The sequence below is a fragment of the Anolis sagrei genome, chromosome 1 (assembly GCF_037176765.1).
Source record: "Anolis sagrei isolate rAnoSag1 chromosome 1, rAnoSag1.mat, whole genome shotgun sequence".
NCBI lineage: Eukaryota > Metazoa > Chordata > Lepidosauria > Squamata > Dactyloidae > Anolis > Anolis sagrei.
In genome coordinates this window covers 86,631,524-86,643,737 of record NC_090021.1, presented here as the reverse complement: position 1 = coordinate 86,643,737, position 12,214 = coordinate 86,631,524, and the positions used below count along the sequence as shown (strand labels likewise).

The window sequence follows — 12,214 nt, the reverse complement described above, 5'->3', positions numbered from 1 at the left end:
ATATATTTACTGGTAGCTGCTGATGTTCTGTCCATGTGTAGATGCTTTTCTTGGAATGTAGTGGCACTGAGTGATACCTGCTATAGATCCATTTCCCCAGGGTTGTACACAGCCTCATTCTGGCTGGTCTTGAACACCAAAGAAGGAAGCCACAGCTTAATGGTAGAAGCATAGGACACCTCTCCTTCCCTCCATGTCCAAAAGTTAGCAAATGAGCCTGAACGAATTCTTCAATCAACCAGTGAAGTGAGAGATAAAGCTGAAGTTGCAACCAACAGCTCCCTCGCTTTCAATTACCTTGATCCTCGTCCCTTGCCGATTTTGCTTTCCCCACCCTCTCTCTACAGATTCCTATGCTCATATAATTGCCTTATATATTTCTGTTCTTTTTCTCCATTCAGTTCTCTCCAACTGTTACCACTCCTGTAACTGTTGTATGTTAGTCACTGCATAGTTGCAAAAGATATTTAAACAACTTATATGCAGAGATCAGCTATAGCTGGGTAGCAGTTTTAATTTCTTGGCAAAGTTAGAAATGTTAATTTCCCACCCTTTTTCATTTCGGAGCCCTTATGTCATGTAGCTTGTTGCTGTTGTTTTCCATTTTGCTGGCCAGAGTCCTAAGTCTATTAAAGTCCTTACAAGCTGCCTAGCAATTGTTATAGCTGTTGTGGAAACTGCATCATAGGTCATTTTAGCAGTTGCTACAAAGAGGACAGATGGATAGCATGGTATGCTGCCTGGTAATGCCACAACTGATCTCCACTTCTTCAGTTCTTGGTGTTCCTTGCAAGGTGGAGAAATCTGAGGACCTTTGGTTGTCAACAGTTCTGCATTCCCAGGAGGAACAGGGATTCTTATGTCCCCCGTGGCCTGTGGCCATGTAGCAATCTAGAAAGCTGCTTACACAAACATTAAAATTATTATGACAGGTGATGGAAAAAATAATATAATGTTGAAATTACTCACCTTTCTTTTTGATCGGTGGTTGGACTTCTTCTAAAAGAAGATGAAAACATGCCTTAAGTTATTTTGCAGTTTAGGTATTTTCTGATCAGTCCTTCTGTGTTACAATTATATCCAGATGATACAAAAGTAGAATTTGGAAAAAAATAATTATAATGTTGAGTCCTGTTCCATTATCTGTGCGGAGCCTACTAGGGGGCACTATAGAAAAAAGCATAGTCGATATTATGGGGGAGGGGAAGGAGGAAAATAATTTCCCCTATTTTTTGCATATTATCCCTCTCCTTCCCATATCATAAATGAGAGTTATTTCTACAATGGGTACATGGGTGGGAGGAATAACAGGAAAACAGGGGGAAATTGTTTTCTTCCTTCAACCTATACCCCACCCCCATAAAATGGTCTATCTTTCTCTCTCTACCACATCCCTAGTGGCCTCCGCCCAGATAATGGAACAGTATCAAATGTTGTAATAGTACAATGTTCCTACCTGTAATTAGTTATTCCCCTCTTTGTAATACATTTACAATGAAGAGCTTACCCAGAAGCGAAATGTTTCAGGAAGAACTGGGTAGTTCTAGTTCTACTGGTTTTTATTTTACCTGCACATTCTCAGATTTGGATCCAAATTCTTTCTTGAAATTTCCCAGATTTCTCTCAACCCTCCTGCCTTGTGTTCTAACTTCTCCTAGTCTGATTAATCTTTTGTCACATCTAGGCTCAATCAACATTTCAGAAACCGATTTTTACCCATTTTCATTTAGCTTTCATCAGTTAGGATCTTTGTTTTGCTGCATATACACAGTGCCCTAGAAACAATCGCTGAGTTTATTGGTGATACCCATCTTAGCTAGTTTCAGGGTAGTACAGACGGACTACCAAAAAAGATACATTTTATTTTGGAATGTTCTGAGTTAATAGAAATTAACCCAGGATGTCAAAGTACTACACCATTCTATTAATTTTGGTTTACTGAAACACATTGAACTATTTTATCTGTTGTGTAGGAACCTATACTTATTCTTTTCCTGTTATTTCTATTCTACCACAGTTTCCGTGAAAGAAAGCTCAGGAACACATCTACTTCATTACCTGAGGTATAACTATAATTTAAATAATGACATTTGGTTAAAGTCAATGATAATTCCAACTGGAATAGAATGGCAGAAAAATAAGATTTGTTAGACATGTGAACTAAAATCAGGCATGAACCTTCTATAAAAACCCACAACACCAAGGATTGTTCTTATTTGTTTCTTGGTTTTTGGTCTGGGCCATTCCCAAATGACTTGCACTTTATCCATATCAGGCAGTATCTTTCCACTCCCAACAATATGCCCTAGGCACTTGTAGCCTGGCAAGTTGACATTTGGCCACCTTGACCATTAGGCCTGCCTCCTTAATCTTTTGTAGTACCTTTGCCAGATGTTCTAAATGCTCTTCCTAGGTATGACTAAAAATAGAAATATCATCTATATAGACTTGTACGAAGCTTTTCATTTCCATTACCATTTTATTGATTAACCTTTGGAAAGTTGCAGGGCCATTTTTAAAATGAAATGAAAGAACTCTGAATTTGAAAAGTCCATCCCGGGTCACGAAAGCTGACTTTTTCTGGTCTTCTGAACTCATGGCTACCTGCCAGTATCCCTTCATAAAGTCTAGAGTAGTAATATATTTGGCCTCCCCTGTAGTTTCAACCAATTTGTCCATCTTGGGCATAGAATATACATCTGACACCGTTACTTGATTGAGCTTTCTATAATCAACACAGAATCTTATAGTGTGATCTGGCTTGGGGAGCAAAAGAAAAGGTGATGACCAGGGACTATCAGATGATACTATAAGTCCTAGGTTCAACATTTCCTGTAACTCCCTAGAGATAATGTATGCTTGTGTCATGATAAAATATGCTTATGGTTTGAGTGAGATTGTATGGCCAGCCGCCAGAATTAATCCAGTCTCTGCCTGATTTCGATGGGGAAGCTCTGGTTCCGTCTGCCACTGTTTAAAGCCTTGGGGTTTTGTTGGACTCATCGCTGATGATGGAGGCCCAGATCACTGCCATAAGTAAGCAGGCCTTTTTTCATCTTCGACAGACAAGGAAATTGGAGTCCTACCTTTCGGTAGAAGCATTAGCAACAGTAATCCACACAACAGTCACCATGAGGTTGGACTATTGCAACACCTTATATGCCGGCCTTTCGAAGTCAACAACCCAGAAGATTCGGATGGTCCAAAATGCAGCAGCCAGGCTGTTAGCGGGATCATCTATAAGATCCCATATTACACTGATTCTGCAACAACTGCATTGGCTACCAATAAAACATCGGATCTCTTACAAGATACTGATCCTGACATTTAGAGCTCAAAATGGACAAGGACCTTTATATCTTAGGGACCGCCTCATTCCTTTTCTCCATCAGTGGTCACCTCGATCCACCCAGGAAAATCTCCTATATATACCGGGCCCTAGGGAGGTACACCTGGAAGCTACAAGGAGTAGAGCTTTTTCGACCTATGCTCCAATTCTGTGGAACTCATTGCCTCCATACATTAGAACAATGTCGGAGTTGCGACCTTTTGTAAAGGCACTCAAGACTTGGCTGTTTGGTTGTGCATTTAAGTAATCAGATCTAATTTACCAAATTGGCACTGTTGAATGTTATTATGTTGAATGTTTTTATATTGTGTAAATGCTATTTTAGACTGTAAGTCGCTCAGAGCACCTTGGTGGAGAGCAACTAATTAAGAAATAAAGTGAAGTGAAGTGAAGTGAAGTATGAAAGGCATATGAATGCGGCCTAATTGGGCTGAAGATACCATTCTAAGGAATGAAGTCTGGAAAATTACAAGACAGAGGCAAAGAACTCATGGACTAATTAAAAATTGCTGACGAGATTTGAGACAAATGATTAACTATTGATACTCTGACTTGATGAACTCTTGGTGGAAAAACAACTTGTTTACATTGCCAAAGACAATGGTTCCTTTAAGTAAGGAAGTCAACACTGTGGCTCCTTACAGAAATGTTTACAAGCCTCATTGATAAGGAAAGCCAATTAAAAAATATCAACATCTTTCCAGGAACTGATGGAATCTGTCTGTCAGTAATTTACAACTTTCAGAACTACATCAACAGAAAATACTACTTAAAAGGACCCTTTTCTCTCAGAGAGAGGGTGTCAGACCAATTGAACACCATCGTGAACAGCCGCCTCCTCTCAAGAAGCTGATCATCTTCAACAAGAAGAATGGTAAGAATGCTTGATGAATTAATTAATTAATTAATTAATTAATGTTAGAGTATACGTGTAAATGTTGATGCAATATTCCCCTTTGTCTATGTAATCAATATAATTATTATAAAACCTAGTACTGGAGTCTGTGTCTACTTCTTTTTCTGAAAGTGCCAAATGCAATCTGCCTCACTAAAAGCGGAATAAAATAACCTATTTAATGTTTTAAAAAGTACTTATGCTATATTCTCTCCTGTAACTCAATAAGGAGGTGAGGCTATGGGATTGGCCTCTCCTGTATTAATGTGATGGCACACTAGATGTGTCCTCCCTGGCAGATTTGGGGGGGAAATCCTTATACTCTTGTATAATTGCTCAAATTTGCCATTTCTGAGTTGTAGTTAGATTGGCACTATCTGCTATAATAGGTAGGGTTTTATCCTGACTTATCTTTCCTCATCCAGATAAGAAAATTCCCCCAGATGTTTCCTAGGAAACATGTAAAACTAGATTTGCCCTAGAATAATAAGGCTTTAGCATATTGACATGTAGTTTCTTGCACCTTTCCCCTTCTGCATTCTTAGAGACCAAATAATTCACATTCACATCTACCAGTATCAGTCAGTGAGTTTACTCTAGTTTGAATTAACATTGAATAAACTGAAGACAACCACTCCACATTTTGTTGGCAGGACTTATGTGCCATTAAATACTGAAAGACAGCTGGTGGTCAAAATACTTTCTACCAAAGTAGAAAAACCATAACAAGAAATAAACTTCAACTGTTGATTGTCTAAATATCAGACATCTGTAAGGACACAGGGACCAATCCATTAAATAAAACAGTGAGTCTAGTTAAGGGGTTGTTCTCTCATGAATGTACTTTTCTTATCCTTAGGTGGTCAATAGAGTCTAGTTCTAACTCGAGTAGGTCCATTTAATCAAAGAAAACATAGAAAGTCAATAGTAATGTATGTTCATTGATTCAATGAGTCAGCACTGATTGGAACAAAAATTGGGTTTAGTCTGTTATCTGCATAGTAAATTAATCAGTAGCAGTGCAATATAACCCACAATTTATTGCTTAGAAATAACCTTTTACAAGGAATACCCTTTTACATTTTATGCTATATTATACAATTAGTAGAGATACATAGAATTAGCTATATTGTGGACAGGAGAAAATTATTTTTTCTGCTTACTGCTTGGTCAAACAAAGCATATGTTGTTGTTGTTGTTTTTTACCAACCTTTAACTTTTAAAGGAGTCTCTTCTTCTCCTAGGCAAAGAACAGAAATGAAATCAAATGGAGAGCATCTTAATAAAATATCAACAATATATGGGATATTCCCAGTGTACATTCATTTTCATTTTTACAGACAGATTCATTGGTTTATCACAAAAAGCTCTATGTTGAAACACCACCCTACCCCAAAACAGTTCTACTTTTATGTACAGATCAGATTTGGTCCACACAGAATTAAGAACTTGCTGCAAGTTCCATATATTCCACTAATCCATGTTTATTGGGAACAGAGGTTGAAAACATTAATCCAAAAATGCTCCAACCAACATGTGCCTACCAGGTGTTATAATCCAAAAGTAACTCTTCCAAGGTCTATGCACACACCAAAGCTCTTCTGTCCATACGTCAGATTTTGTTTCAGTTCCATTGCTTGCACTCAATCATATATTATTCCCTAATCTACTCCATTGAAGCAAATCCACAAATAATATAAAATATTGTAGTTGAATGAAGGACTATCATGAAGAAGTCAGCTACCATTGCTTATAACTTGAACATGTGAACAAGCTGATAGGAGGTGCAAGCTGAGAAGCAGGCATGTAGCCGGGTGGGGGTGGGGGGCTTGAGGGGCTTCACCCCCCCCCCCTGGCTGAAATTCTCAGGGTGGTCCTCGAGAAGGCCTTACTGATACATTATTTAAATTGTTATGTTTATTCATATCATGATCTGATCAAACTGATCTGCTCTGGTTGCGGATGACACGATAAATAAATAAATAAATAAATAAATAAATAAATAAATAAATCTGATCAAACTCAGCACCCCCTGAATCAAAATCCTGGCTACGGGCCTGCCGAGAAGAATTGCATTATTACCACCCCCACTGTAGAAAATGGAATAAAATAAATTGTCAATCACATATGTCCACACTTGAACATATGTTTGTTTTCCACAATTCTTTTAATAAAAAGAGGCTAAATTATAGTTCTCGTTGCCAAGAGGATTAGGCTAGAAAAATGCATCTCATTGCACATCTAGTTCAATGGCAGTAGTAAATTTTCTGACATGGACCAGAGTGTATTATGACCCAGTGTCATAATAATATAAACTGGTTAGTATTCGCACATCCAGTATCCATTTGAGAGACCCCACAGTGATGGAAATTAGGTGCTGCTTGAAATTGACAAACACATTTCTAGGGAACAATGAGTTGGTTCCAGCTGGGTTTTAATTATATTTGTTAAGGAGCGCTCTTTGAAACGACAAAGCAACAGCAAAGATAGAATAGAGACTTCACATCAAACCAAGCAGCAGATAAGCAACAGATAGAAGAATGAGCATCTCACACCTATTGTCACTCAAGTATCTATCCACTACAAAACTGATTATCTTGTGATGTTTCATTAGCAGAGGCCAATGCAGCAATTGACTGCACTCAGGGGGTGTGTTTTAATTACAATACTAAAATCGGAGAAGCACAAGCCCAATGACATTTTTGAATTGTTTTATCTCAAAAAGAATTCATGCTACAGTGTGGACATGTGCATTCAATTACTTTAATGGCCAGGGGGTAAAAAGCTGGTTATATGTTAGGAAATACATATTGTGATGGGACCACAAGGGCTAACTTAGGGGTGAGCAATTGTGACCCTCCAGATGTTTTTGGACTGTAGCTTCCATAATTTCTTACAATTCTCTTTGGATTGATGGAAGAAGGACAAAAAAAATCTGGCAAACTATGTTTTCCCATCCTTGCATTAGCAAGTAAGCAGGTTTTAAATGTATACATTAGCATATCTATAGTTCAAGCCAAAATCGTGGTGTTAGCATTTTAATTAAGATACTTGTACCATAATATAATAAATGCAATATGAAACTTGTTCAACAAACTTTTCAGAGGTCATTTCTACTTTGCTTACTGCATGAAAAGAATTCACCAGTTGAAATGTGATCACTGGATGCCCTGAATTTCAGAGTACCTTTTTCACTCTCTTCATCATCTTCAAATATGAGGTCTGACATTAATGAAAGGAAGCCATAAATCGAACTGGTGGTGTCTTCCACAGCACCATACACGAGTCTTAGTGGATCAGTGGTGAGCTTGTTTACAGATTGACCTGAATGCAAAACATAAAGATAAATAAGTTTGGAATGTAACACTTGATATCTTTTATTATTATGTTATTAATATAAAAATAAATGTTGGTTTTCATAGGGTACATCTGAATAATTCGGTCCAAACAAAGGTCCTAATCCAGAGAAATGTAAACATATCGAAAGACACCACTTTCACTCTGCTGAAATGTCCTGGATACACAGGAAACATATCCACAACAGATAAAGTGTTTTTGAATAAGAAACATAAAGTGCTTTAGACTGGATCTACACTGCAATATAATCCAGTTTCTTATCCCAGATTATCTGCTTTGAACTGGATTATAAGGCATTGTAGATCCACCTTAACGTGCTTTAAAAATGGCAGACCTGAAGAAGCGGTATAACCTACTAAGATAGTCTGGATCTACACTGCCCTATATCCCAAGATCTGATCTCAGATTATCTTCTTATTCCAGATTATCTGCCAGTGTAGATTCATATAATCCAGTTCAAAGTAGATAATTTGGGAACAAATCCTGTGATATAGAGCAGTATAGATTCAGCTATAGCCTATATCAGGCCTGCTCAATCTGTCACCCTCCATGTGCATCAAGTCCAGGAATTCCTAACCATTGGACAAGCTGGCTAAGGCTTCTGGGAGTTGGAGTCCCAAACACCTGGAGGGCCACACATTGTGCAAGCCTGATCGAAATGAAAGTTCATAATCCTACTCTTCCTCATCTTGCAGCTAAGATTGGAAATGAACACATACACATAAATAGGAGGGAACCACAGAGCCCCTTAGTATGCTTCATGGAGCTCCAAAGGCTCCACGGAGCACACTCTGAGAACCACTGGTTTATAGCATTGAGAAATGTGATTTGCATTAAAAATAGATATCTCTATTTGTTACAATCAAACCCTTTAAGCATGCCTAATGAATGTTCCAGAAATCTTGAAGAATATTCTGTTATTCCAAAGGATTATTCCCATTTGCCAATTAATGCGACTCCTTCACCAGATACTCCTTATCCCTCAAGGGCCAAGGGAGAGACACAACAAGCTAAAGAGATGGAACCCAGGAAGAATGGGAATACCATGCAAACAGTTGCCAGTTTACCTCTGATGGGAAAGATTAGAGCGTCCCATTTTTACACTGTTGTTTGCTGCTGTGACAACAGATCATACTATTAGTTTCTATCCAGTATTAAGGATCTCTCACACAAAATAAAGAAATGAAATGAAATTTATATTCAGAAACCAAGTGTATAGCTCCATTTCCTTTATTTCTGAATTCTGTAACTCATTACTAAATTTATTTTCAAAAGAAGAAACAAATAAGCTTACAAACTTTTTCCTGCTACAAGAAGGACTTGTAAAACTGCATAGTTTTCAAATATGATTTGTAGTGTAGGACTCATTCTGCACAAAACATGTCTAGGGGTTTTGTGGGGGGGGGGGGTTGCACAGAAGACATTTCCTATGGAGTATATCATTGAATTCTGTTTTTTGGCTTTGCTGAAAAAACACATGAAACTTTTACAGATAATAAGACCAAAGATGTGAAAATTCTTATCAGCATTTCCTGACTCTTGATAAATATTTTTAAACATTTGTCAATATTCTCCCATTTCTATTTTGTGTGTAATGTGATTTCAAGCCGTTTAGTTAAGACCAAGTGTTGTGCAGTAAATTATTTGTGAGCCAACAAGTAAAGTAACAATCAAAACCCTGGTCTGATATCAAAGGACTGGGATAATCATTAATCACAAATCACTTTCTTATTTATGGTTCAAACATCTCTTTTCTAAGACATTTGCCAGGAAATATAATATACAGTGTATTTTAAAAAATCAGAGATTGTATCCAGGTGATCATTATAGAACATTGGTTCCCAATCTTTGGTCCTTCAGTTATTTTGGACTTCAACTCCCAGAAATCCCAGCCAGTTTACCAGCTGTTAGGAATTGTGAAAGCTGAAGTCCAGAATACCAGGAGGACAAAAAGTTAGGAGTCACTGTTATAGAAGATGTTAGCCCCTGGAGTGTAAAGGCAGGCAATTTCAAGTAGCTCCATCTCATCCCTAAAGGCCTCCACAACCTACTTGAGAGAGTCATTGTTTTCCCACATGGGAAAGCTGTAGGGAAGGATTGCTTAAAATTGTCTCTTTCCCAACTAGTCCAGTGGATGCTGTCTATTAGTTCAGTAGCCACAACTCTGCCCTTAGAATATAATTTTGCTTCCAAGTAACACAAATCAGTTTCTTTATGGTTCCCAGATATACTTTCATTTCGGTATTTACATTGTATTTTTCCAGTCATTATGTGAATCCAACTTCATTCTAAATAACTGAATTTACACAAAAGGAAGATTTCTGTTCATTATAACATGATATGGAATTTGTGGGTTGACTCCATTGGAGGGGAAAAACACATTATGTTTGAAGTTATATGGAAGCCTGATCTGGGGTTGTATGGCTCATTTGCACAGGCAAGCTACTATTTAATTTTACAGTTCACAAACAAAAAACATGTGTAACCCAGCTGTGCTAATTGCATGTATTTTGTTGAGCCCAAATAGCTTCAGTTTTTTTTTAACAAATCTTCTTAATTGGTTTGTGGATCAACCCTTATGTCAGTTTGTAAAGTTGCTGAAAACTTCTAAATGGATAAATAATGTGAACTTTCCCCAAATTATGCTGCAACCATTGTGCAACTCAATATGATCAGAAAGCATGCCAGACATGTTTCAAATGTTTTCAAAAATAATAAAATGGGTTCCTTGCCTCTAGGGATCTCTCCTGTCCCCACATCTTTGTCAATATCAAGTTGATGTACTCCTACGAGAACAAAATATACATGAAGTAAGAGTAGGAAGAGGAAAGGTTAAGCTACATACATTTCATGCGTGCTACTATCCATACATGTTTCTTGACTTCTGACAAGCTTCCATGGTTGCTACTCAACTGTGTTATGTCATTGTACTAATAACTTCTACACATTCACATTAAAGCATTACAAATAAAGTGTTTTTCACATATTGCAAAAGTCTGGCATGCACCCACTTCTATTAAAGCTTAAGTGATTCTATGTCAAACTATTTCAAAAAATCTTCAGTTTTAAAGAATAATTTATACTGTTCTCTCAGTTCTCTGCTGTAGCTTTTATTTATACTTTCATTGTTAATATATGAGCATCATTTTATGACATCACAAAACCAGCTTGAGACCCTTATTGAGTCATAAATGGTGTGTTTTGGTCAAAGTGAATATTAAAGCAACAATTTATCTCAGTGTGTGAAATCTGAAAACGTATTTAACTTTCTTGTTGAAATCAAGGGAAACTGAAAGTGCTTCACTTTAGCTGGACTATACCCAAAGTTGAATTTGGTTATATGAAACTGAGAAGCAGGACCTGTTCCATGTTGGAAAAAAGATTCATGCTTCATTTCTAAGTTCATATTCCCCATATTTTACACTGTTGCAATCCAGAGCAGGAAACAAGGCCCTAAGATAACTATCCACCACACTTGACTGTGAAAAACAATCCTTTTTTTATTGAAGAAAAAGGGTTACAGAATAAAGGAAAAATGCAAGTCAAAAGCCACAGCAAAATCAGCAAACATGAATTTAAATGAACAAAAACAAAACCCAAAGCCACACTGTAAAATACTGGAACCTGTTAGCAATCCACTAACCGTACTTGATATCCTAGAAATCTTTCAAGACAATGGCCAGGAAAACCGGGAGAACAGCCAAGGTCTTCATCAATCTGAAACAATGCCTGGACTGAGAAAGTCAGCCCGGCGGAAGACACTTCAAGCCAAAGAATTGGTTCCGTGAACCGCCCCTCTGCTTTGAAGCCATTGTTTGTATTTCTCTTAATCGGGAAGACCTACGCAAGCTGAGTGATTTACTTCTGTCTTGCCAGACCTGGCCCCTTCTGTTCTCATTAGAGTTACCAGGTGCAAAAGGGAGTGAAAGTTCATGGCTTCCCTCTGAAACATTCTCATGAACACTGGTACTTTCATTTTCCAAATCTACAGAAGTTTCTTTCTCACTAATTTCAGGAGCATTGGCATTTTCCAAATCTACAGAAGTTTCTTCCTCACTAATTTTAGGAGCATTGGCATCAAGAGGTACATTTTCATTAGCATCAGTAAATATATTTTCATTAGCATCAGGAGGAACAGAGAATCAGGTTCAAGTTCAAACTCAGGCTGAACCCCAACATACACCAAGATATTGAGTCCATGTTTTCCCATGGAAGAAAACATATCATACATAGAAGAAAAGTGCTGTCACATCAACTGTCTTTAAGCATTTTCAATGTGTTAGAAATGAAATAATCTTATACACTACACCAGCACCTGAATTTGCATTTGAAGGCCATACCACAAAGCTCAACATTCTTGTAAGATAGTCAAGATTGCTATACTATCCAATCCAGATTTTGAACTGTAAATATGGGGTTTATGTGCTGTCATCAAGGGTATCCCTCTGGGCAGCTAAACCAGGAAATCCCAACTGGATGCCCCCCCCCCCCCACGAGGGTCTTCCTCCAGGGGCAAACCAAGAATTGACAACTTGGAAGCCCCTGAACAGACTCCGAAGTTGAGTGGCAGATCAAAAGACAACCTGGCAAAATGGCACTACCTAAAAGAATCC

At 37.7% G+C, this 12,214-nt stretch overlaps 1 protein-coding gene across 3 annotated transcripts in view; it reads right to left on the bottom strand.

Annotated features, from left to right (window-relative positions):
* The window catches only part of TRDN (triadin), a 124,721-nt gene that overhangs the window by 77,984 nt on the left and 34,523 nt on the right, over positions 1 to 12,214 (bottom strand). Inside the window, exons 3-6 of one of the 3 annotated variants that reach the window (XM_067466862.1) lie at positions 10,334 to 10,387; positions 7,431 to 7,568; positions 5,455 to 5,484; positions 970 to 996 (exon numbers count right to left, since the gene is read on the bottom strand). In XM_067466862.1, coding sequence (XP_067322963.1) covers positions 970 to 996; positions 5,455 to 5,484; positions 7,431 to 7,568; positions 10,334 to 10,387 — 249 coding nt within the window. Of the gene's footprint in view, positions 1 to 969; positions 1,000 to 5,454; positions 5,485 to 7,430; positions 7,569 to 10,333; positions 10,388 to 12,214 lie in introns of all 3 variants that reach the window. The other 2 variants (XM_060775211.2, XM_067466868.1) reach the window with 2 other exon arrangements.